Source organism: Cucumis sativus, chromosome 5 (genome assembly GCF_000004075.3).
Source record: "Cucumis sativus cultivar 9930 chromosome 5, Cucumber_9930_V3, whole genome shotgun sequence".
Taxonomy (NCBI): domain Eukaryota; kingdom Viridiplantae; phylum Streptophyta; class Magnoliopsida; order Cucurbitales; family Cucurbitaceae; genus Cucumis; species Cucumis sativus.
In genome coordinates, this window is record NC_026659.2 from 20,282,718 (window position 1) to 20,310,084 (window position 27,367).

At 36.1% G+C, this 27,367-nt stretch overlaps 1 protein-coding gene across 3 annotated transcripts; it reads right to left on the reverse strand.

Annotated features, from left to right (window-relative positions):
• Positions 1–4,720: 4,720 nt before the first annotated feature.
• LOC101206774 (5'-3' exoribonuclease 3) lies at positions 4,721–27,367 on the reverse strand. 3 transcript variants are annotated; one of them, XM_031885384.1, is made up of 25 exons: positions 27,203–27,367; positions 26,999–27,091; positions 26,291–26,536; positions 25,729–25,831; positions 25,565–25,641; positions 24,780–24,971; positions 24,553–24,672; positions 24,376–24,438; positions 24,065–24,211; positions 23,794–23,958; positions 16,104–16,181; positions 15,925–16,011; positions 14,462–14,782; positions 14,241–14,336; positions 13,901–13,996; positions 13,755–13,825; positions 7,408–7,536; positions 7,253–7,329; positions 7,133–7,173; positions 6,954–7,028; positions 6,655–6,812; positions 6,178–6,294; positions 6,005–6,080; positions 5,817–5,923; positions 4,721–5,727 (listed from the first exon to the last, which is right to left on the reverse strand). In XM_031885384.1, the coding sequence occupies exons 3-25, from the start codon at positions 26,492–26,494 to the stop codon at positions 5,010–5,012; spliced, it is 3,318 nt and encodes a 1,105-aa protein (XP_031741244.1). In that variant the 5' UTR covers positions 26,495–26,536; positions 26,999–27,091; positions 27,203–27,367; the 3' UTR covers positions 4,721–5,009. The 3 variants fall into 3 exon arrangements, with proteins under 3 accessions (XP_031741244.1, XP_011655288.1, XP_004143781.1); XM_011656986.2 differs by having other exon boundaries at positions 26,291–26,542; XM_004143733.3 differs by having other exon boundaries at positions 6,178–6,282; positions 26,291–26,542; positions 26,999–27,367.

Genomic DNA, 27,367 nt, shown 5'->3' on the forward strand with positions numbered 1-27,367 from the left:
CATTTTAAAAACGAAAAAAAACTCACATGCCTACAGACCCACAATGTAAAATACTAAAAAAATATCCCAATCAATACAACCACACGCATGTGCGCATAATTATTTTCAAGCAATCGTGTACTACAGTCTAAATAATAGTTTAGATCATGATGCACCATCGTTTACCATAACTCTACACGATCATTTTAGATACATTACAAGAATAGACGATCGTACAGCGAAATAATCTACTTGTAACATCATGTTGATCATGGTAAACGATCATGTTGATTATAATAAGCGATAATGTTGATTATGGTGAGTGATCATGTAGTCTAATCTAAATTATCGTTAACAACTTCAAATCAAATGATCGTATTAGTTATGGTAAGTGATCGTTTAGATCATGCCAACAAGATCGTGTAGTTCATTTTAAACAATGGAAAAAATACTTTAAATTTTAACAATTCTGTTGATCATGGTAAACAATTGTGTTAACAATGGTAAAAAATATGTCTCTTGATATTCTCGAATATGAGGAAGATGAAGTAGCTTCATAGAATCTTGCTAAAAATAGTAAAGATGAAATAGGAGATTTAAACATAAAATAAATTATTTAAAAATAGAAGAAATAAAATCTGGAAGAGAAGATGAAGAAACCTGGAAGAGAAATGAATAAATCGCAAAGAAAAAAAAGAAATAGAAGTGACAAATCGTCCGCAATATTCAAGGGAAAATCCAAACATTATGAAAATATTTTACTAGTTTCATGGACTTTTGTGGTTTGTTACATAGATCGCAAATATTTTTGGGTTTTGTCACAATTTATGTAAATTATCCTTTATTTTAGTCAAAAAAATTTCTCTCTTTTTTTAAATTAGATTTTTTAAAAAAATAGAACAAAGCGCGAAAATATTTACACCGTATAGAACAATTTAAAAAAAAAAAATCACAGGCCCATTGTTGGACTTTATGTCTTAAAACTTGTAGTTTATAATCATATTTTATTTAATAAAGTTGTTATTGATACTATAATCTTAAAGCTCAAGACTATTATTAAGTAAACTTAACTTTATGTAGAGACATAAACGTGTATCAAGTTCGAGTATATAGCTTAAATAGTCCATAGTATACGAATACGGTTGGGCACCTTATTTTGGAGACACTATGGATGCGGCTCGTTTTGTAGTTAGTACAAACGATGTAATCATAAATTGTTCATGTAGAGATATGGAAGTGGGGACATTTTATGTAAAGAGTTTACATAAGATTGAAACCATGAAATAGTCGCTTTTAGGTTATAACACCGTTGACTTTAATAAAATCGATTACTTCGTTTTATAGATATGCAGTGTAACTTAATTTTAATCCTATGTAAAAAGTTTACATAAGACTAGAACCATAAAATAGTCGTTTTTAGGTTATAACACTATTGACTTTAATAAAATCGATTATTTTGTTTATAGATATCCAGCGTAACTTAATTTTATCTTGAACTAACTATTAACTTTTTTTCACACGAAATTATCCTTAGATCTGCATAGGTGAGAGCAGCACAATGACTTTGGTCCAATAAGTCTCCCATTACTGACTTTGGTCCAATAAGTCTCCCATTTCAGGAGTAAGACCAGGTGGATAGCTAGAAACATTGGGTGCAAGATGAAATTCACTCTTACCCGCTTCAAAGTTAGTAGATAGATTCTTCCCTTTATGACTGAATCAAAGTCTTGAACAAATGGGCCCCACTCTCTGCCAGAAAATGATTCAGTTTAAAGGTTAGACCTTAAACCAATTGTTCAATAGCATGGATCAATGGGACTTAAGGAGCAAGATGTAATCTCGGGGGTTAAATAGTACTTTGACCCAGCCGAGGTTATGAACAATATGTGAAGGATTAACTTACTTATCATGATTATATCACATGGACACAAATATATATATATAGTGAGGGGGTGCAACTACGGGACTTTAGTGGAATGACCCGTTAGTTAACGAATGTTGATTAACTCGGTCTAAAGTGTTTAGTCAGTTAATCTCGAACCGCTAGAGCTCATTATCTATAGGTCCATTAGGTTCCCTCACTAGCTCACAAAGAATCAACTTAGAACATTATGATATAATAATTCGAATGGTTTGAATTAGGAAAAGAGAGAGAAACCAACGAATATATTTTATATAGGCGTCAGTTATAAGTTTAAGATAGAGCATTATATTTAAATGTGATTTAAATATTAAAAATAGTAATACAAGTTCATATTAAGAAGCTCGTAATTGATGAAAGTGGTCAAAGATATGAAAAGTCAAAATGTTGACTTTTGACTTTTAGAAATCAAACTTTGACCAGTTTTATATTCAAACATGATTTGAATTTCGGAGAAATGAATGCAAATTCATACTCGGGAGGTCGAAATTAGTTAGGACGAACAAAATGGAAAAAAGTTAAAATGTTAACATTTGAACTGAAAAAGTCAAACTTTGAATTTAATTTGAATGTCAAAATACCATATTGCTTTTAGACTAATTTAATTAATAACACTTGTGATTTGGCAAGCTTATCACTTGCATGTGATATGCAAGTGGCTTATTGCATGCAAGCCACCTAACTCATTAATAGTTAGTGGAATGCAAAGTGTTGAAATAAAGGAATCTCATTACATGCATGTAGTTTGCTTGAAAAAGGGAATAGTGCAGATCGAAAAGAGGACTATTGGTTTCTTGGGTGAGATATTATTTTGTAATTGAGAATTACAAAATAAACCAAAAACTGCTTTTCCCTCCACAAAAATCTAAAAAACAAATCCTTCCTAGAAAACAATTACATCCATCTCTCTAATTCCTTTACTAGACGGGTTCCACGACCCAATTCCAAGTCTGAAGAATAGCGGGTCAACACTAGTGGTAGTCCTGACTTCGAGTTCATGAGGAGATTATAAAGAAAGAAAAGCATCAAATGTGAGTTTTTCTTTTAACCCCTATTCTTTGTTTCAATTAGGGTTGTAGTGCATGTTAACTACTAAAGTGTTTAGTTGCAATTAGAGTAAAGTTTGATCCTTATTCTGCTGCGCATGTTTATCGTTTCCACCATCCATAATGTGAAATAACAAAAATACAATTGCAATTAATCAGTCACACAAGCGTAAAAAATGGTTTTGTACCTAGTCTAAACGATCTTTTATCCAGTCTAAACGATCTCTTAGCAAGTCTAAATGATCTCGTAGCAAGTCTAAACAATCTTGCACCCTTGTACCCAGTCTAAACAATCTTGCACCCTTGTACCCAGTCTAAACAATCTCGTATCAAGTCTAAACAATCTCGTATCAAGTCTAAACGATCTTATACTCTTGTACCAAGCCTAAACGATCTTGTACCAAGTCTAAACAATTTTGTACCCTTATACCTAATCTAAACGATCTTATATCAAATCTAAACGATATTGTACCTAGTCTAAATGATCTTGTACAAAATTTAAACGATCTATTAGTGATAGCGGTCTATCTTTGTCCATCTGGGATAAACAACTGATCGTTTAGATATTAGTACACGATTGTTTAGATCTTATACCAATATCATTTAAATCTTGACTAAGAAAAAAAAAAAAGATGAGAAACGAAGAAGAATGAAGAAAATATGGAAGATGAAATGGAACAATTGGTAAATATTTACAGAAATAATCATAATATTGTAAATTGAAGAAGAAGTAATAATACAAAGAAATTAATAATTTGAAGAGAAAATTAATAAATTGCAAAGAAGAAAAAGAAAAAGTAGTAAAAATCATCTCCATTATTGAAGGACAAATCTGAAACTTATGTCAATATTTTGGTGTTTTATGATATTTATGAAAATTAACCTTTTAAAATACTATTTTACAGTGAATATACATAAATTGGGATTTTGAAATGAAAATCAAAAGAAAAATTGTTAGACACATCCATACAATAGTAATAAAATAAAAAATAAATTACGTAAAAACTAGAACTTGGGAGTCAAGAGAGTGGGGGCAAAACCACTACTCAACACTTGACAACTTTAGTTTATATGATAGCATTATATACACTGACAACTTTAGTTTATATGATAGCATTATATACACTTTTAACAACTTTAGTTTATATGATAGCATTATATACACTTTTAACAACTTTAGTTTATATAATAGCATTATATAATAAAAGTTGTAAAATAATACTTAAACATTAATATTAAAATACAAAAACTGACAATTTGCTATAGGATAGCATTATATACACTTAACAACTTTAGTTTATATGATAGCATTATATAATATAAGTTGTAAAATAATATTTAAATATTAATATTAAAATACAAAAACTGACAATTTGAGAAAAACAAGTGCTCCCGCAGTAGGTATAATATGATTATATATTAAGTGTATATACATGTACATATTGCAATGCATAATGCAATTAAAACATGGCCAAGAAACCAAGAATGTATGGGAAATGGGAAGAAAAAAGTCCAAAAATCTTTTAAGTCTAAAATCCATCGAAAACCAACTAATTTGGGAAGGGAAAAAAACTCAAAAATCAGGATCTAAAATTCTAAGTAAATTCAAAATTTTAAATTTGTTAACCATCCAAACAGAAACGATTCTGGTAATCACCATAACATTTTGTTAATTTTGTACCATGATCTAGAAATTGCAATTTTAGCTCAAAATGTTTGAAATTTCAATCATATCCACCTCTCCAAGTTGAGCTAATAGCTATTTAGTGGGAAAAAATGAAACCATCCAAGTGATGGGAGTTTCTAATGGGTACCAGGTGGCAGAAATTTTGAATCTTCTTTCTTACAAGATAAAAAAGAAACCAAAATCCCAACACATTTTTCTCAGCATTTTGTGTTGACTAAAAGACATTATCGAATTATTACAAACACAAACTAATATAAAAATGAAAGTGTCTATAATATTGTACAACAATTTCCTTAATGGGGGTAAGGGATTGTATCATGTGGTGGCCTAGAAAAATAAGAATAACAATCTATTAGACGTACATTGAATTTTAACCTTAGTATGGTTTCTGCCTGCGCCCATAGGAATGTGGTGCTGAAGAAGGTGGCCCCCCATTTCCTCTTCTATCAAGTACTGAATACTTATTTCCATATTGGTGGTGAGGGGCACCATGGTTGGCTGGCGGAGGAGCCTGCCACGCGCCACCGTGATGCTGCTGCTGCTGACTACTCCCCGGACCAGCAGGCAGTTGGTTGTAATTGTAACCACTTTGATAGGTTGGAGGGTGGTGGGATGTAGGTCCATTATGATGATAGGGAGGCACATCACTGTGGCCTTGCCACGATGCTGATGCCGATGATGGATAGTAAGCTTCAGGATTCTCATTATAATGTTGGGAACTCACTTGATTGTGTGCTCTATTATTGTAGTGTTGGGAATGATGTCGCATGTCGCGGTGGTGGTGCCCTGCAGGTGGCTGATGGTAACCGTGATCTTGGTGGCCGCGTGCTGTGTTGTGATGACCTTGGGAGTAATTCGGTCTGCCACCTGGTGGCATCCTGTAGTCTACTGCTTGATCTCTTGATCTATAATCTCTGTGTGAATGTGAAGGAGGTTGCCCAGGGATGTAGGGTTGTGCTGTATGGGAAAGGGGCGGTGCCTGCCAATTGTTATGACCAGTGCGATCTCCCCCCCTAACCTGCAAACTGTTAACAACAAGTCTATGTGCTGCATCCCCTAGTTGCCGACCTGATATCGCTCCAGGAGGATTTGGCCTGCAAAAAACACATAATATGAACACTCACCAAAAGAAATATTGTTTTGGACAAAGAACACGACATGAAATATCTGTACTGGGATATACCTTCCATTCTCATTGTATCTTCCATTGTCTTGATGATGATGATGTCTCCTCCCAGAATCTTCATGCCATAAAACAGGTTCAGGTTTCATGTCACCCAAGCTGACAATCTGTTCAAGACATTGTTGTGTGAATTAAACAGAAAGATACTGGGTGTTTCGACATCAGTAAAAGCTAAAAGAATAATGTACCTTTGGAGGAAAGTTCACCCCAGCAGGCGGTTGGGTGATATGCTTGTGTACGTCTGGAAGTCTATATATAGCACATCTGGATTTGGGGGAAAAACAGAAAGACAATGATCAGTAAATGTAATTTTGTTTCATCAATTGTTGAATTCGAATACAGTGGTGCTCAGGACACTTACATGACTTGGTTGTCTATAATATCCTCTAAGCCCTCAACTGGAGACCTGAATATAGGAGGGCAGAGCTCTCCCAAACACGGAGAGAGATAACCATTCATTCCTTCACTGCAGTTAACCCTAAATCAAATCAGAAATAAGTTCTAAACAGAATATAACAGCTTCTACCAAGAACTTCGATTTCAACAACAAAAACATTTCCATAAAAATTAAGCATATGGTAATGACGTAAAGAAACAAAAACCAAAGAGTTCCCTAGAGACTAGACTAAATTCCAGAAAACCTTCAAGAAAATGCCTATACAAACCACCAAAATGAACCATACAATTAAACTAAAGCATCTAAAAGTTAACACTCAGCTACCATATCTAAGTTTATTAGATTTGATTACCATGCAAATACAGAACAGGATGATGTAATCATGCTCCATCTTGATTGTATAAATAGTTGAAAAACAAAAGATTTTTATATGATACAAACCTATGTTCAGGGTTTATTTTTTCCTTGACCTCAGTACGATCTCTTTCTGCCAACTGCTTACAGCGGTTGTCGAGCGAGTATATACTTACAGAGAGGGGGTGAGAAGATGTAACAAAAAGCATGTCAAACATTATACTATTCCTTCGTGCTTCTTCTTCCTGCAGAAAAGTAAAACCTTCAGTTATTCAAAGCAAAAGGGGGATATGGATTATCTACAGTCTACACGTCATCAAGGAGGAAAATACATTAATGCAAAAAAAGGCAATGCAGGTCAGAACCAATAGAAGATAGTAACATACTGTCAACGTATGCTCAACTTTTGCAACCTCTGCAAGAAGCCGGGTTTCATCAATGAAAGGCAATTTTGCAATCCCCTGCAGAAAGTTGGTATAAATTATTAAAAGAAGCAATAGGGCACAATATAATTAATGCCCATTCATCCAATTAAAGAATAAAATAACAGGTGAAAGCAACCAACCTGCCAGGAATACCGTTTTCCATTCATATCCACCTCAAAATCTGGCACATCAAAACCAAAGTTAGAGGGGGTACAATACTTGATAACTATAAAGCAGACGTTTATAAATAAATGATGTACCAGTAGGATAGAAATCAATAATAGGTGAGTTCTGATCTGTCATCAATTTTCGATACTGCTCAGGAAGTGCGTGCGCACTACAAAAAGTTCAATGTAAGAACCCTCTGGTAAAAAGAAATTCTATTTATTATTACTTTTTAAAACAAATCACAGACCTAGCAGCAGGGAAGACACCCAATAGCTGATTGAATGGCTTGAAAGGAGTCCCAAGATTGAATGATATATTCAGCTCACCGAGACCTTTGAGATCAGAAGCAAATGGTGCATAATGGTATGGATAAAACCTGCAAAATAAAATGACAAAAGTAGAACAAAATGAACATCATAAGAACTAGAAAAGATAAATACATTTACTTGGTCAGCACAACTCCACTACTGATAATTTTAGAGAAGGACAAACGTTAGGCTCTCTCTCTCCTCTCCTCTCACCCACCCTCTTCTCCCTTCACTCCAGCCACACCTTCTCCAGTCACACCTTCTCGCGGTCACGTTGCCGGCCACGCCAAACCCGGGGAGTCGCAGCTCCATCTTTTCCAGAAATGGAAGTCAAGAGTTGCAAAATCGTAGACTCTTTCTACTGTATCTGGTTCGAAAAGGGGAGGTTCAATATTAAAGAGGCAGGCTTCCAAAAAATCCTCAGTTTATCTAAGACCCAATTAGAATGGTTCATTGATTCAACAGATGTTCTTGTAAAAGAACCAGACTGGAAGTTTTTCAACAAATCTGGGAGTGATGAAACCGGAATACAAGACTATCCAAATTCCAAACCCCATCTGGTTGGTTTCTGAGGTGTGTTACTCGAAACTCCTCTGGAATACAATCCTTCATCCACATCTACTCAGGAGAAACCTTCCTCAATATGATCAGGTCCTTTTCATTGACTCATAATTACACCTCATGGCATTCCACTCTCCATTCAGAAGCCCGCCATTCATGGAAGCAAGCCCTCAATCTCCCAAAGACAGGACCAAGTTATGCAGACAAAGTGAAGTTCTCAAAGAAAAATGTACGCTCTGTTTTCACTCCAGGAACACAGTATGGAATTTTCACCCAAAAATTCAACCCTCTTAAGAAAAACCCTACTGTGACGCAATCAGAGAAACATTTTTGGGTGAGGAAAAATGAAGATACATTACAGGAAAACTTCAATAACCTATGGGTTTTAAACAGACTTTTCATTTTTGATGACTGGAAGGACATTGCGTTATATCTAGAAGAACTATTTCAAGTCAAAATCAGTCTTAACCCTCTATTTCCAGACAAAGCCATCATCAAAGCTACCCAAGGAAAATTTGAAGATATGATTTATTCACAGGTAAATGGTTCAATTATGGAAAATTTCATCTATTATTTGAAAATCGAATGAAGCCAAACACAGCAGACCAACTCTTATTGAAGGATTCGGAGGATGGTTGTCAATTAAAAATCTTTCCCTTAACTTATGGCGAAGAAATATTTTTTAAGCAATTGGGGCTTACTTTGGCGGATTGGAAAGAATAGCATTAGAGACACTTAATTTGATCAAGTGCTCTGAAGCAAGAATTAAAGTCCAAAATAATCTTTGTGGATTCTTACTAGCAACTATAGAGCTAAAGAGTGAGACCCGAGGGAATTTTTTCCTTAATTTTGCAGATTTTGAACCCTTAGAAGTTCCTGCAACAGTTCATCATAATCTATCTCATAGTGATTTTTCCAATCCTATTGATTTATGTAGACTGAATTTAGTGATTATTGATGAAGAACTCCAAGGTGATGACCTCCCAGAGACCTGGAATTTTCTGAAACAGAATGCTCCTTCCATCTCAAGGAATCCTTACAAGGCACTGAGGAAGCTGGGGTGTGAAGATGAAAATCCCATTCTGCCGGAAAAAAATTCAGTCAAGGAACCCTCACCGGAAAAGAACTGTTTCAGGGGGCAAAATTCAAATCTGGATAAAGCTGGCTTCCCCACATGCTTAGAGGAGGAAAAGACCACCACAAGAGAGAGAAATTCGGATCTCAAAAAAAGAAAAAGACTGTCAGGCAGCCAATTAATACCTCAAAATATGGATCTTTTAATCCTAGCCATTCAGGTCAGTACTGCCTTCATCTTTAAATAATAATAATTTTTTTCAATCCTCCTCCAAGCTTTCTGGTTCATTTCTCAATTTTGTGCAAGGTACCTCTTGTTTTAAAAAAGTGGAGAATCCAGAAGATGAAATTATGGAAGTTGAATCAGTCATCAGTGTGAGTAGTGCTGAAATTGAACAAGTTGAGGAAGAAGAAATCCAAAAGGAGAGAGGGAAACTAGAAGACAATGACTCTCTAGGCCCAGATATTACTAAGCTTTTTTCCTCCACAGAGAAAGAAAGTTTGTTTAAGACAACAAGAATCCTCCCTCTCAAGTGTTGATCCCATTCTTAGCAGCCTGTGAAATTGAATTGATCTAAGGCAGGGGTAATTAGGATGAAGATTATATCATGGAACACTAGAGGAATCATGGGTCAATCGAAACAATTGGCTATTAAAAAACTTTTGAAGAAAGTTAATCCAGACATAGTAACGATTTCAGGAGACCAAAAGAGAAGAAATTGACAGTTGTATTATAAAGGCACTATGGAGTTCAAAAGGAATTGGCTGGGACGTTGTTGAAGCTAACGACAAATCAGGAGGATTGCTGATTATGTGGGATGAATCTAAGTTGTCAGTTATGGAAGTACTGAAACGAGGATATTCTATATCAATAAAATGCAGCACAATCAATAGAAAAATCTGCTGGATTTTAAACATCTATGGACCCACACATTACTGAGATAGAAACCAAATTTGGTCAGAGTTGTCTCTTCTTTCAGACCTCTGTACAGGAGCTTGGTGCTTGGGAGGAGATTTCAACATCACTCGAAAGGTACAAGAGAGATTTCTAGTAGGAAGATTAACAAGGGGAATGAGAAAATTTAATCGACTCATTAGAGTCAAAGATGGTAGAATTTCGTTGTCCAACGGTAAATTCACATGGTCAAGAGAAGGAAGGTCAGTTTCACGTTCTCTGCTAGATAGGTTCCTAGTAACTGATGATTGGGATGAATCCTTTGCTGATACCAGAGCCTCTCGAAAGGAAAGACTCACTTCAGATTTCCCCATCTTATTAGAAGCCGGTGCTTTTGAATGGGGGCCTCTCCATTTCACTTTTGCAACAGCTGGCTGCTCGATAAGCAATGCTGCCAAATTATAAAAAGTTCTTTGACCTCAGGAAATCATCAAGGATGGGCTGGTTTTTTTCATATATTCAAAACTTCGAAATTTAAAAAGCTCCTTGAAATCTTGGCTTGTGGACAGTGAAAGAGTAAAAAAAAAACAAGAAGAGTCATTGCTCCAAGCTCTTGCAAATGAAGAAATTAAGGAAGAATCTTTGAACATGTCATCCTTAGACAACATTCTGAAATTGTCTATTAAATCAGACCTTTTAGCAATCTACAGGAGGGAGGAAAGAGATTTAATCCAAAAAAGTAAGCTGAATTGGCTAAAATCGGGAGATGAAAATACTAGTTTCTTCCATCGTTTCCTTGCTGCAAAAAGAAGACATAGCTTGATTTCAGAATTGATTGATGACCAAGGTACTCCTTACAGATTCCTTTAATGGAATTGAAAGTCTCATCATTTGAATTCTACAAGTCTTTCTATACAAAATCCCCTCAAGCTGGCTCTCTTTCTAATCCCCTTGAATGGTCAGTGGTTTCGGCATAACAAAATACAAGGCTCACCTCAGATTTAGTCTGACTGAAATAAAATCTGCACTTCAATTGCTGGGGAAAAATAAGGCCCCTGGACCATATGGCTATACAGCTGAATTTTTAGTTAGCTTTTGGGATCATTTCAAAGATAATTACCTTTCTCTTTAATGAGTTTTATGAGAATGAGAGGTTAAATGCATGTGTAAAAGAGAACTTCATTTGTTTAATCAAGAAGAAAGAAGATGCAGTAAGGGTAAAAGATTTCAGATCAATAAGTCTTACAACATTAGCTAAGCTGGTAGCCAAGGTTCTCACTGAAAGATTAAAGAAAGTAATGCAAAGTATTATTGCTCCATCACAAAGCAGCTTTCTGGAAGGGCGCCAAATCTTGGACCCTATTTTAATTGCAAACAAAGCTGTGGAGGACTATAGATCATTAAATTAGACCTTGAAAAGGCTTTGGCTTTGAGATCACCGGTTGCATCTTTTTGCTAGTCTCTAGATTCAAATGGTTTCCTTTTGAGAGAGTTATTTTGTTATGCTTTGTATTTAGATCTCTTCGTTTTGGTTCTGTTTTAACTTCATTTTTTCTGTTGGATTTCGTCTTTTTAGTTTGTTCTTTGCATTTGTTTGTTTTGGTCGTTTTCCCTTATATTGGCCGAGATCATCTTTGGACAGTTTGTTTGGATGTTTTTGTCTTCTCTTTTTTCGCTCTTAGTATAATTCTCTTGTACTTTGAGCATTAGTCTCAATTTCCTTTATTAATAAAGCAGCTAGTCTCCGTTAAAAAAAAAAAAAAGGCTTTCGACAGAGTGGATTGGGCATTTTTAGAAAAAGTAATGCGTAAGAACTTTGCCGAAAGATGGATCTTATGGATAATGGGATGTATCAAGAATCCTAAATATTCGGTCTTCTTCCATTAGAAAGAATTTCAGCTTCAAGGGGTCTTAGACAAGGAGATCCTCTTTCTCTCTTCCTTATTCTTCTGGTTAGTGGGGATGGCATTTCTCAAAAGAACAAAATTCCCTTTGCTGTCAAGTGATCAGAAGTATCCATGGAAGTAGTACTTTCAACTGGCATTCAAATGAAAAGAAACCGTGAGCCTAAGAAGTCCTTGGATTAGCACATCAAGGCAATGGCGCAAAATTGATTCATTGGCTCTTTTCAAATTTGGTGATGGCAGCAGAATATTGTTCTGGAAGCACCCTTGGATGGACATTATCACTTTGGAGTGTAAACTTCCAAGATTGGTTAGCATCGCACTCAATCCAAATGGGCCTGTTTTAGATCATTGAGACTCTTCAGAATATTTCAGAAGATTGCTTAATGATGAGGAAATACTAGATTTTCAGACCTTGTTATCCATATGGATTATGCTGTTCTCAAATTTAAACCGTGTCACAGTACTTCAAAGAAAGTTTTCTTCCCATACCCTCTCATCTCATGCCTGCCCACTTTGTGTTGATAACATGGAAAACATCCGGCACCTTTTATTTGATTGTCTTTGCATCTAAATGTTGGTTACGCCTTCACCAAGCATTCAATTTTTGTTAGGTTTTTTTATGGGAAATTGCAATTGATGACCATTTTAGGAATAATAATCAAGGATATAGCAAACATTTTTAAAAAATTGCAAATATAGCAAAACTATCACTGATATACTTGTATCGCTGATAGACTTCGTATGTTTTATCAATGATAGACCAATATTTGCAACATGGTCTATCGGTGATAGACTTATATCATTGATAGAATTTAACAAATTTTGCTATATTTGTAAACTTTTTAAAATGTTGCTATATACTTAATTTTTTTGAATCTAATTGCTAAATTTGCAACTATCCCTTTTTTTATCATCATTTTAAGAACAATGTGTCAAATTCTTGCCGGTCTAGACTTGAAGAAGAAGACAGCTGAACTGTGTGGGCAAACGCAGTAAAAGCACTTTTAGCTGAAATTTGGTTTGAAAGAAACCAAAAGTATTCCGTGGTAAATCATCCACTTGGTTGGAACGCCATGACTCTGCTCTTTTGAATTCTTCTTCATGGTGCTCCTTATCTAAATATCTTTAGGATTATTCTTCGCAAGAGATTGTTCTAAATTGGCCAGCTTTTATAGCCTCTCCACCTTGAAGTTGAAGTTCTAGATTATAATGTCTTTCGAATCAGCCTTTTGCTCCAATCAATTTTTGCTCAATCAAGGACTATTATTTTTGTTTTGTATTCGGCTTGTTGCCTTGTTTATGTTTCTGTTTTGAATAGTTTACGCTTTCATCTTGTTTGGCCTTGTATAGTGGCCTTTGTTTTGATTTTGTATTGCTTTTAGAAACCTGGAATATGGGTTTTTTTTTCGCTTTTTGGATGTGATGAGGGCTAAGGGGGTGTCAACCTAGTTGAGATGTCTGGGTGCGCCTGCTGATCCCCACCCCACTCCACCCCACCCCACCCCATTGCTCTATGAATACCCCTTATGCACATTGAGCTTTGCCTCTCTATTTTCGATATTATTAATAGCGAGACTCGTATCCTTTTTAAAAAAATGGATTCAATAAATAGCTGTTTAGTGGATCATTTTCAATATAATTTTTTTCACAATATAGTGTTAGGTTGGAAGAATTGGAGAAAAATATGTTCAGAAAATTCGATAAATAATTTAAATAAATATTCAAAATAAAGTTTTCCTTTGAAAATAAATTTTCAATTTAGAGAGTGCCCACTTAGATAAATTAAGCAATTAAATGAAAAATTAAAGATGGTAGAAGTGCCAAAAAAAAAAGGAGATTAAAACCTTACCATTGCCAAGAACAAACACCTTCATAATAATAGTGCATAACCCAACATAGGCCTTCGGTGTATCTCAAAACCTGAGAACAAGAGATTAGCCTACAAGTCCAGCAGATAAAAAGAACTAAAAAAAAGTTACCAGTAAATTAACTTACAACATCATTTCGTATGTCATCAAGTTCCTCTGGAGTATTTGCAGAAAACTTTTCATTATAATACCTCTCTCTCCACCCAGGTACACCCAATTTAATCTGATCACCAGCATTCAATCAAAAACAACTATGACTAGACTATTTGCATTAAAAAGATAAAACTCATTTAACAAGACAAAAAGGAAAACAAAAACAATCAAATTCAACATTGAATAGAAACAATGCATTATAGAATGGTAGAAGTACAGTGAGTGAAACATCCACTAAAGATGGAAACTAGTAGGACATTATGATATATGCAAAATGCAGAAAAGCTGAACAAAGATATTTTCCACATACAAACCTTGTCTTCTTCTGATTTATTAGAGTTGAAAACATCAGACTTCTCACGCAGTACCTCCTTAAGCTTTGACTTCAATTCCTTCTTGTTATCGTCAATCTAGAAGAGACAAAAATTAAATATATTAAGTAGCTTTCCAGACCCTCACAAAGTTTTATACAAATTAAAGGCCAGGCATAGAAAAATAGTCATAATGGACTGTCTTCTAAAGCAAGATAACATACATCTATTTCCAAAGAGTTTTCTGCTTCAACAATAGCAGCACCAATAGAAGCCCCAGATGATAGACGTGCAACTTTGTTCTGTCGAACGGAGGTACCGCTACCATGAGACTCCAATGATTGTTTGTTCTTAATGTTCATTCCTGAGAATCTGGATGTAGCTTTTCCCACTCCTGATCGTTCATATGGTGAAGGACAAGGACCTGAAGCTAGGCGAGATTCATGAAAACGAGCAACAGCAACTAGGGATGGTTGAACCTGAGGCTCTGCATCATCTCCTCTTCTTGTCTGACCTTTTTCGCGCTTTATTCTATCTGCTTGCTTCTGAGGTTATTAAGAATAACCCACAGTATGAGCGTAGAAAGTATATCACATAGAAATACAATCAATATGAGATGTGAGAGAGCAGAAAGGATATCAAAAGAAATACCATCAATATGAGATCCAAATTGTGATCTACAAATTAAATAGAAGTCTGATAAAAATGTAACCCAACATGGAACTAACCTAATAACCAACCCAACCTTCACATAAGAGGTACACAAGGGAGAGAGAAAGGGGGAGAGAGAGAGACGATAAAATGGATATTGGATATTTTCTTGATGAGGCACACAATTAATAAGTAAAAGAATAAATTTTTTTAATGAAAATCTATTATAAAGGCAGTGAAAACGAAAAAAGTTGTTGCATAATTTTAAGAAGCAGTATGTTGTACAAACTCCCCCAAACCACAAAAATTCCCATTTAAAAAATCTCTGTTAATCTCTCAATCCAATGGGAGCCAAAGACGATCTTGAGTAGAATTCCTCCAAATTTTTCTTTTCCTTTAAGCCACAAGCTGAAAAAATCACCAGAAGCACAATATTGATGTTTTCATGGACAAACCAATCCACTCCAAAGATATTACAGAGATTGTATCCACAACCAAAATGATCCAAGAAATAGATGATTTATGGATTCTTTCTTGGACATTCAAATTATACAAACTTGGGGGCCACCAGAGAAATGTGGACTGCGTCTGTAGACTTTAAAATGGGATTCACACTTATACACAAGCGATCATAAGAAGAGTTTCATTCTTTTACAGAATCCTGAATTTCCGAATCTTATCCATCAAACACCTGGAGCATAACATTTGAGTGCAAGACAACCTGATTCAATCTTCTGTTTCAAGTTTCAATTGCTAATTTTAAGACCTCATGTTATTATTACTCTCCTCAAATCTTCAATAACTGAAATGCCTTCTTTTTATTACGCAGAAGCTAAGTAAATTTCATCTTGTCAATAAAATTTGTTTCTTAATCCTCACCTCTGAAAAAAACTGCCTAATCCTCACCTCAAAATCCTCTTCCCATCTTTCTCCACACACCACAGACAAATACTCTTAAGGAATAAAACATGAAAGATGAAGAGAGAAATAACATATATAACATGTAACTGAACATGAATACTTGAAAAAAGAGAACCTGATGCAGTCTAGCTCTTTTCTGGAATATTTTATCCTCATAACTTCCAACAGCTTGAATAAAATGTTCTACTCTTTGCAAATTTGGCTGCATAAAAAATAATAGTAACACATCTCATGCCTGAGCTAACAGAAGATAGTATTAGTCAAAGAATAAAACCAAAGTAAATAAATAAATACCTTGCTTCCATCAGTCAAATACCCACCAAGTGCCCTAAATTCCTTCTTGTACACAGCCAACAGCAAGTTAATCGCGCCCTGGAATTAAAGAACAAAAATGTAATACCTCCATATTAACTTGAAGGTGCATAAATTGCCAATTTGAAACAATCAAAATTATTAGAATATTTATAGTTTATGTGCTGCAAGAAGAAGTCACCTAAGCTCTTATGTTATAACTCTGTAGATACAACCACATCAACCAACACAAGGCGTCACAAAATCAATAACTTATTGCTCATACATCTGCTAATAGCTGATTGAAGCTTAGGTTAAAGGATGGGCAATAAACCTATGATAGAACTTCCACAAACGTAACTTTTGTATGGCACACTCTTATATTTCCTTTTCTGTTCCAAGTTTTGAGGTCATCAATATTTTTTCTTCCTCGGTAACATGCATTTTTTCAAAAAACAAAAAACAAAACCATCGATAAAATGAAAAGAGACTAATGCTCGAAATACAAAATGTGTGATGTATCTACTCTCCTATTATTGTATTTATTTCACTGTTTTTTAGGATTTTAGATAATTAGTTGATTGACTGGTTGTTTAGGTTATAATCTGGCTTATGTATATGACAGTCCCCCTATCATACGACAGTATAGCAGAAGAGGGAAGAATGCACCGGCACCGGCACGTGATAGTTAAATGAGTCTGTTTTCTTAGCATTAGTATAAATAGTCTTGTACTTTTGGAGGGAGAGTTAGTTAGCTTTTTGAGAATTAGTTTGTACTCTGTTTCATCCTTGAGAGAGAGGATAACAGAAGGTGAGTGCCCTAAACATCGAATTGAGAGATTCTCTACTTTCATTGACATGGTACTGTGAGTTCTTCCTACTAAAGATATCAATAAACTTCTATAATTGAATCTTCAATTCCGGATCACATCCTATTGGTATCAGAGCATGTTCATCCTGGGCAAGCAAAGGAAGATGGCAAAGAAAGTGGAAAAAAGGTTTGACGCAGACGAACAAGAGATCGCAGGAATAAAAGAAGAAATACAAAGACTACCAGAGATCGAAGTGAACTTCACAAAACACACGTAACGATTGAATATGCAAAATGAGAAGAGTCAACAGCAACAACAGATGATCTTAAAATATATCGAACGCATGATCAAGGAGCAGTCATCAACGACACACGAATCTGCAGGATCATCAAGTAAAACGAAACCGACGATACTAGAAATGGCTGAAGAGTCGAAAATAAGTAAAAAAGAAGAAGATGAGAAGATGAATGATCGAAGCAAGTTTAAGAAGGTTGAAATGTCGGTCTTCAACGGCGAAGTCTAGATTCGTGGTTTTTTCGCGCGGACAGGCATTTTCAAATTCATAAATTTACGAACTCCGAGAAAATGATAGACGATAGTTGCTACGATAAGCTTCGATGAACCAGCACTAGACTGGTATAGATCTCAAGAAGAGCACGAAAGATTTACTGATTGGCCGAATTTGAAGGAGAGACTGCTGGTTCGATTCCGATCAATCAAAGAGGCATCCATATGCAGCCGGTTTTTAAGGATTAAACAAGAATCCACGGTGGAGGAATATCGAAATCTATTTGATAAGTTGGTGAGCCCTCTACCAGATTTACAAGATAAAGTGGTTGAAGAAACGTTCATGAACGGACTGTTACCTTTGGATCAAGGCAGAAGTTGAGTTCTGCAAACCACTTGGTTTCGCACAAATGATGCGGTTGGCTCAATGGGTAGAAAATCAGGATATTATAGGCAATGAAGCAAATCTTAAAGGATATGCTGGAGGTAAATACCATCCCTACTCTCAACTAATATTAAACCTAATATGATTAGTAATACGACTTATCCAATAAGAACTATTACTCTAAGAGGAGTTACAGCCGGTGAAAGTCAAAAAGAAGGGCCATTAAGATTATCCGATGCTGAGTTTCAGCCCAGGAGAGAGAAAGGCCTATGTTTCTGATGTAATGAGAAGTATTCATCTAATCATAAGTGCAAGGCTAAAGAACAAAGAGAACTTCGAATGCTTGTAGTAAAAGATGATAACAAAGAACTCGAAATTATAGAGGAAGATGAGTTTGAAAAGAAAGAACTGAACACTGTAGAAATAACAGAGAAAGACAGAGCGATTGTGGAATTTTATCCATAAATTCGGTGGTAGGAATTTTATCCATAAATTCATCTAATCATAAGTGCAAGCCTAAAGAACAAAGAGAACTTCGAATGATTGTAGTAAAAGATGATAACAAAGAACTCGAAATTATAGAGGAAGATGAGTCTGAAAAGAAAGAACTGAACACTGTAGAAATAACAGAGAAAGACAGCGATTGTGGAATTTTATCCATAAATTCGGTGGTAGGCCTATCCAATCCTAGTACTGTGAAGGTGAAAGGGAAGATCCAAGACAGAGAAGTAATTGTGTTAATTGATTGTGGATCCACACAATTTAATTTCTGAGAAACTGGTCACTGCTATGCAATTATCAATGGAAGATACATCACATTATTGGGTTATACTTGGGTCTGGAACCGCCATAAAAGGGAAGGGGTGTGTGATGCAGTAGAATTAACAGTGAATGAGTGGAAGATAACAGAAAACTTCCTACCACTGGAGCTAGAGGGAGTAGACGTTATATTAGGAATGCAGTGGTTGTATTCCTTGGGCATTACAGAAGTAGACTAGAAGAATTTGACGATGACATTTGTACATTAAGATAAGAAAGTGATCATAAGGGGAGATCCCAGCCTAACAAAAACTAGAGTGAGCCTGAAAAATATGATGAGAACATGGTATGAATCTGATCAAGGCTTCTTGGTAGAGTGCAGGGGAGTGAAGTTAGCATTGGATAATGGCATTAAAGAAGTATCAACTGTGGAAGAATCTGTTTCAGTAGTTTTAAAAAGATTTGAAGATGTATTTGAATGGTCCGAGCAACTGCCACCAAGAAGAGACATTGAGCACCACATCCATCTAAAAAAGGGTACAAACACGGTTAACGTTCGGCCTTACAGATATGCATATCAACAAAAGGCAGAAATGGCATCTGGAGCTATACACCCCAGCACCAGCCCGTACTCTAGCCCTGTATTGTTAGTAAAGAAGAAAGATGGGAGCAGGAGATTTTGCGATGACTATAAAGCATTGAACAATGTTACAATACCAGACAAATTTCATATACCGACAATTGAGGAGCTCTTTAATGAATTAAATGGTGCCTCAATGTTCTCGAAGATTGATTTAAAAGCAGGATATCATCAAATCTGTATGTGTACAGATGATGTAGAGAAGACAGCATTTCGAACACACGAGAGTCATCGTGAATTCATGGCCATGCCTTTCGGATTGACCAATGCACCCACTACCTTCCAATCTTTAATGAATACCATATTCCGACCGTACTTAAGAAAATTTGTATTGGTATTCTTTGATGATGTCTTGATATACAGCCGAGAGTTGGAAGAACACTTACAACACCTAGGATTTGTCTTAGAAGTGTTGAAAAAAGATGAGTTTTATGCCAACAAAAAGAAGTGTAACTCTGCACGAACACAAGTGGAGTATATGGGGCACATCATTTCTGATCTAGGAGTGGAAGTAGATCCAGAGAAGATTCGAGCTATTAGGGAATGGCCAATTCCTACTAATTTTAGAGAAGTTAGGGGATTCTTGGGCTTAATACGGTATTATCAAAAGTTTGTGCAACATTATGGAATCTTGGCAGCACCATTAACTCATTTACTGAAGCTTGGGGGATTTAAATGGATGAGGAAGCTCAAGAGGCCTTCACAAAGCTGCAAAATGCTATGATGACCCTCCCTGTTTTAGCTCTACCTAATTTCAATGTGCCCTTTGAAATCGAGATTGATGCTTCTGGATATGGAATAGGTGCAGTCTTGATTCCAGCCAAGCATACTTTGGCTATGAGAGATAGGGCAAAACCTGTATACACGAGAGAATCGATGGCAGTAGTATTAGCAGTACAGAGATGGCCACCCTATCTACTTGGGAGAAAATTTGTAGTGAAGACTGATCAAAGATCATTGAAATTTCTATTAAAGCAGAGAGTGCTTCAGCCTCAGCACCAGAAATGGATAACTAAGCTACTTGGTTATTCATTTGAAGTGGTGTATAAACCAAGATTTTAAAACAAGGCCGCCGATGCCTTACCCAAAATGTTGCCCACTGTTCACCTTTATAATCTGACTGCCCCAAGCTTAATTGATTTGTTGGTGATTAAAGAGGAAGTAGAGAAAGATGCACGTTTGAAGAAAATAATAAATGATATAAAGAAGGAAGAAGAAAACTCGGGAAACAAATACTCTATACAACAGGAGATGTTGAGATACAAAAACAAATTGGTGATTTCCAAATCATCAACACTAATTCCCACCATCTTGCATACATATCATGATTCGGTGTTTGGAGGTCATTCGAAATTTTTAAGAACTTACAAACGATTGGCCAGATAGTTATATTGGGAAGGAATGAAGCAGGATGTTAAAAAGTACTGTGAAGAATGCATGATTTGTCAAAGGAATAAATCATTGGCTTTGTCACCTACGGGTTTACTATTACCTCTTGAAATACTATTACATTGGGTGGAATATTGGTACAACACAACACAATGTACCAAAGATCATTAGGGGTGACATCATTCCAAGCGGTTTATGGCCGATCAACTCCTCCCTTGATTTACTATGAGGACAGGGAAACTCCAAATTCAACACTTGACGAGCAGCCAAAGGTGAGAGATGTAGCATTGGGGGCATTGAAGGAGCACTTGAGAATTGCACAGGAGAAAATGAGGATATGGTATTTCTGAAAATAAGACCCTATAGACAAGTGTCCTTAAGAAAGAAAAGAAACGAGAAATTCTCTCCTAAATTCTTTGGTCCCTACAAGATAATTGAACATATAGGGCCAATGGCATACAAGCTGGAATTACCGAATATTGCAGCCATTCATCCTGTGTTTCATGTGTCACAATTGAAGAAAATGTTGGGTGAACATAATGAAGCTCAACAGGATATTCCATACATGACAGAAAATCATGAGTGGAGGGCAATACCAAAAAAGGTCTATGGGTATTTGAAGAATAAGGTGGGGGGATGGGATGTGTTAATCAGTTGGAAAGGGCTGCCAAGACATGAAGCTACATGGGAGACATATGAAGAAATTCAGCAATTATTTCCAGAGTTTCACCTTCAGGACAAGGTGAATTTGGAAAGGGAATGTAATTATAGACCCCCTGTCATACGACAGTATAGCAGAAGAGGGAAGGAGCCAGCACTTGATAGTTAAATGAGTCTACTTTCTTAGCATTAGGATAAATAGTCTTGTATTTTTGAAGGGAGAGTTAGTTAGCTTTTTGAGAATTAGTCTGTACTCTGTTTCATCCTTGAGAGAGAGGATAACAGAAGGTGAGTGCACTAAGCATCGAATTGAGATCCTCTCAATTCGATTCTCTACTTTCATTGACATTGTACTGTGAGTTCTTCCTACTAAAGATATCAATAAACTTATAAATTGAATCTTCAATTCCGGATCCCATCAGTATACAAATAGGCCTAAAAAAATTCCAGATTTAGTTCTTTTGTTTCAAACTACTCCAAGATTCATCATAGTTTGTATCAAAGCTCTCAAAGAAGGGACTCATGGTGAGAAGAAACCCAGCCAATGCTGACCAATGAAAGGGTGTCGACGAGCAACCCTTGGAACCAAAGATTCTTTCACCAAGAACTTCAACCACACGCCTGATGGTCGTTGAAGAAACTGTGGGAGACATTAACGGTTGTCTAATTAATTTGCAACTCACAGTGGAACACATTGCTTGCCAAATGGAAGTGGGTATGAACGCCCTACCTCACCGCCAAAACACCACCGCTGGAAATGAACAAACGAGAAACCATGCACAACTCACCGGCCACCCTAAAGGACCAAGATTTGAAGGGAACAACTCAGAAACATCCAACGAAGCCCAAAATGCACTAAAAAACTACCGATTGAAAGAACCCATTGACCTAGAGTCGGATTCAGACACAACCACTGACGAAGAAGATGGTTTTACAACCCCTAGACAGACGATGGATTAAACAAAACAAATATGGCTGAATATTTTTTCCTCATCATGGAGAAGGCCGATTTTGAGGGAATCGCCAACAAGAATTCAAAATGAAGGTGGATTTACCTACAAACTAGATATCCAAGAATTTCTTGATTGGATCAAGAATGTCAAAAAACACATTTGAGTACATGAACACTCATGAAAACAAGAAGGTGAAGCTTGTTAAACTTAAACTCAAATCAAGAGTCTCAGCTTGGTGAGATCATACCGAAGATTGACCAGAAAAAGACCCATCAAGATCTGGTCTCAAATGTTAAAGCTAATGAAGGAGAGGTTCTTACCAGCGGACTATGAACAAATATTGTATCAGCAGTACCAAAAGTGCAAACAAGGCAAGTAAAGCATAGCCAAATACGTGGAGGAATTTCCCTGACTAAACACAAGAACTAGAATCAACGAAAGCGAGAATTATCAAACTGCTAGATTCGTTTATGGCCTTAAAGAAGAGATCCAAGAGCAAACGGATCTCCAAACATTGGCACCCTCTTGGCGGCAATTTCAATGGCTTAAAAAGCCGAGATCGAGTTGGAAAGAAGAGAGAGGAACAACAATAGAACGAAAGGGCTATGAATACACCAAGTATGGACAAAGCTCGAACCAATCAAGAAGTAATGAAGACCAACTAAACAAAGGCAATCAAGGTTCAAAGAATCAACGGACATCGAACAAGAAAAGAGGTACCAACACTTACCAAAAGACAGAATCTTGGGTTTTTTAATGATGCAACCAAAAAGAACATTTGTCTGATGAATGTCCTCAAATAAAGATGGTAGCATATGTTGAAGGTGAAGAAAGCCAAGAAGTCAAGATGGTGCCAAATACCAAAGATGTCAATGAGTTAGGTCTGAACGAGGGAGAACAACTTCCATGCGTTGTTCAAAAAATTCTACTCACACCAAAAACTGAAACTCGTCCACAAAGACATTCATTATTCTAGACCCATTGTACAATTGACGGCAAAGTTTTCAACGTCATAACTGATAGCGAGAGTAACGAAAATATTGTTTATTCAAAGCTCGTGCAAGCATAAATTAGATCCACATCGACGCCCTTACAAAGTTAGTTGGATCAAGAAAAACAGCGAAGCACAGATAAGTTCAACTTGCACAATCCCTTTCCTTACCAATAATTTCTATAAAGATCACATTATTTTTTATGTGCTTGACATGAATGTTTGCCATATTTTGTTAGGTCAGCCTTGGCAATATGACTTGCAAGCCATACATAAAGGAAGAGAGAATACGTATGAATTCACTTTGACACACTCTTAGCTTGTATACATTGTTTTCTTAATACAAGCTAACAAGCTTAGAGCTCATTTTCCTAAAGAATTTCTTCCACACTCGACTAACAAGTAAACTAATACAATAAATGCAAAATACTAATAATATGCAAATTTTTTAAAAAAAGTAATAAAGTAAAACCACACAAAATAAATCAGAATAACAATGAAATTCAAATTCCCCTCAAGTCTTGAAACAGAACTCCATTTGGAAGTCTAACAAAATTTCATAAACATATAAATGGTAAGAACAAGCATGAGATTTACCTCTCGAATCTCTAATGTGGGCATATGCGGTAAGAAGTCATTGCCAACAAAGAAACACATGAACACAAAATCATCCACAATGCGTTCAATGTCGATTGCAAATGGAGGATTAGGAATACGCATCTCATATTCCAAGTACTCTCTAAGTGTCCATATATGGAGAAACTGCAAAAGAAAAGGATCACACAAAGTGAATAACTGAAATAGTGCATGATCAATTTGTCTTATCATTTCACCAAAGCACAAAGAACAAAATAGGTGGAAATCCTGCCTGGTAAGGTTTTTTAATGGTAACTTCTTCAACTTTCTCATCAAACTCTCCAGATTTTCTCTTGGCTTTACCCTCACAGTCAGCTGCAAAATGACCCATCTGGCCACATAGAAAGCACTTTTCTTGCTGTCCCGGAGTAAACACGATCTGAAGTTCACCAAGAAACAAAAGTAGATCATGAAATATAATGCACATCCAATGAATATTTTAAATAATGAACACGTTCCTTGTCCTCAGAATAGGAGTAATATTTGCAAAAGTGACAAAAATCCAATTCTCCAAAACTGCAGGAGTAAGGAAAAAATACAAACCTCGCGCAAAATTGAAAAATGGACTTCATGAGTAGCCAAAGCTAACATAATCAAATCTGCATCCTGATATTATAAAATCAAGTGATACACTGTTTTTAACAAGCATATATAAACACACACACACAAAAACCAGAGGTATGTGAATTACGTAAAATAAGCATAGAGAAAAAAATATACCAAACCATACAGGCAGTGACGAGTGTTGGGATCAAAACCAGGAAGATTTCTCTGAAGACGAATATAGGACATTATTTTGTGTTCTCCTTCACCAGGAACATTAGCATCGGAGAGAATAACCTTCACATTTTAATTGTGAATTAGGACAACATAGGAAAAAACTGGTTTTGCTATTCAGTAGAATTACAGTTAGTTTTAGAATATAACTAACAGCAATGATAAAGTACCTTGATATTTTTCCAACCGGGGTCATTGTTTAGCCTAATATGAACGTAGTACTGCAAAGCAATGGACAGGACTGCCATAAAATCAGTTCCAGGAGTAATCACATTGGAATCAAAAACTTGTGACTCCTCCTTTGGAGGAAGCTTCCGTCCCTCCTTCTCAAACTCTTCTCTCAATCGTGTCTCTTCAGCAGCCTAAGAGAGAAAACATACAACTTTGTAAATGCTTATACGAGAAATTGCCTTCTTTGTACATAAACGTACACATAAAATTGTGAAAATTAAACACTTTTAATATGCATCTACGATGGGAAAAGATAAAACGAAAAAAAAGCAATATCATCCATATATTAACATATTTCATTCAAATATTGGAAAATACAAAGAGCTTTCTCCAAAAGTGTTGCAACTAAAACCTCCAACTGGGGGGCCTTTTTTTGTGAATTTTTTCCGTCTTTTGTATGCCTTTAAATTCTTTCACTTTTTCTTAATGAAAGTTTAGTTATTTGTAAAATAAATAAATAAATACAAGATGTAGCTCCAACATCTACTAACTAGTATTCCATTCAAATGAATGGAGGATACAAAAGGTGTGGTACCTAACATCTACCAATTTTCAAAAATCATTTTTAGGCTTTTAGCTTTCTATAAACTTAAGATTCAAAATCATCCAAAAAACTAGGAAGTCCAAATGACAACCAAATCTTCTAAAACATTTGGTTATCTAGTAACTTGTTAGACATGTAGTAGTGTCAACAAAAAAGAGAGTATCAAATAAAAGCACGCACCGCATCTATTGCATCTTTTGCAGCTCTAAATCGTCGAGATCGTTGTTGATTCATTTTTGCCCTAGGGGCAACACCATCTAGAAACATTAAAAACAAACATGATCACAACTTCATCTTATCAATTTGAAGCAATCAAACATAAATAAAGCAAGCTAGGAACTCACCTATAGCCATATATAGCAATTTTCTAGGTCGGACCATGACAAAAAGCCTATCAATATAATCGAACATACATTGAAATACCTCGCTAAAAGTTGTTGGAGAAGGCTGCACCAATATAATAGAACAATAAGCCAAGATGCACAAAAAATGTTAGATGAGAATAAAATTAGCTAACTGTTGAGGAGAGTAGGCATGTTTCTAGACTAAAAGCACAATTCATATGTCGTCTAACTGCATCAGTTGATTTGAAATCTTCAACTAAAAGAAATCCGAATGAGCATTAGTAGGTTCGCTTATTCGGTTATTCTAGCCTGTGAGACTACTGGCCCAATTTTATTACTGAACTAGCTACATTATCTCCCTTAGAGAGATTACTAGCTCAATTTTATTACCTGAACTAAAGAAAAATCGATCCTGACCAATGTTGTCTAAATTCCATAAATTAAAGCTTGAGACTCTCCACTACAAATTTAAAATGTTGTCTAAAATGAAATACCACATATGTCATAGTTATATCCTATATGATGCCAGCTAGAGAACTCAATACATATGTCAAATATTTACCCTATCTTCAGGATGGAAGCAAGGATGAATAATGCCATTCATGTCTAGGTAGAGGTTATCAAATTCAAGTTTGTTTGGATTGGGTTTGCTTGTATCAACTGGAATGGCAATGCCATCTATAACAACGGGCTCTTCCTCAATCACATCCACAACCACCAACGGATACTTCTCTGCTAACCACCTATAGAAGGCTGGAACTCCCATGGCTATTCACTTGACAGTGTCTCAAAAGAATTTATGCAACACCTGAGACTAAAACATAGATAAATAAACACATATAAACAAAGGTAATGAAGTTTTATTAAGAATGGACTCAAGTATAATTACACTTGTTTTATAAAACCCAGAAATTGTTGGCAAGATATGCAAAACACAAAAAAAGAAGGGTGTATATATATATATCAATGCATTTTTTATAAGTATATTTCAACCAAAGGCCATGCTCCAGTTTATCACCAGGCCAACCCATGATGGGTTATGCCTATGTGTACATGTCTCTAAGAAATGACGTGTACATGCATGTACGAAATTCAACAAGGGAACAGTCCGACTCAATCTCCCAGTAAATAATCCAAAACGATACGACAGCAGTCTGGAATCCAAAAAAGGAACTTGAAGGATATCTTGAGTCATAAAGATATTCCATAAATATGCTTGACTGTTTAATGGCAGGATTTAAAATGTAAATTGACCTAATTCGAAACTTACCCGGAGTTGGCTAAACCGAAAAAACCTCAACGGCGAGCGAGTGAGAGATGGAGGGAGCAAGTGAAGATTGGAGTGAACAACAGCGAGGGGCAGCTGCAAAAGAAGTTAGTAGCAGTCATGCGGCTGCGGCAGAAGAATGGGGTGGCGCGCCGGCGTACGGTTGTAGCAGATATATATATATAGGAAGAGAAGAAGGAAAAAAACCGTTAGGATGGTGGAGGGGTGCTGGCGAGTGGCTGCGGCGGAGAGGGAAATGGAGAGAGCTCGCCGGTGAGGGGCGTTGGCGTGCGACTGCGGTAAGAAATCTGAAGAAGTGGGATTGGGGAAAAAAGAAGGACGGACGATAGGGTTTAGGTTTTTCTTCTTTGC

Bases quoted from the DNA above. Each gene is read 5' to 3' on its own strand.
- LOC101206774 (XM_031885384.1), bottom strand. From the start codon at position 26,494: ATGGGAGTTCCAGCCTTCTATAGGTGGTTAGCAGAGAAGTATCCGTTG. The intron at 23,959-24,064 runs GCAGGATTTCCA...TTTCTTTTGCAG, and splicing joins CCATTAAAAAACCTTACCAG to TTTCTCCATATATGGACACT. The intron at 6,813-6,953 runs GTATGTTACTAT...ACTTTTCTGCAG, and splicing joins AAGTTGAGCATACGTTGACA to GAAGAAGAAGCACGAAGGAA.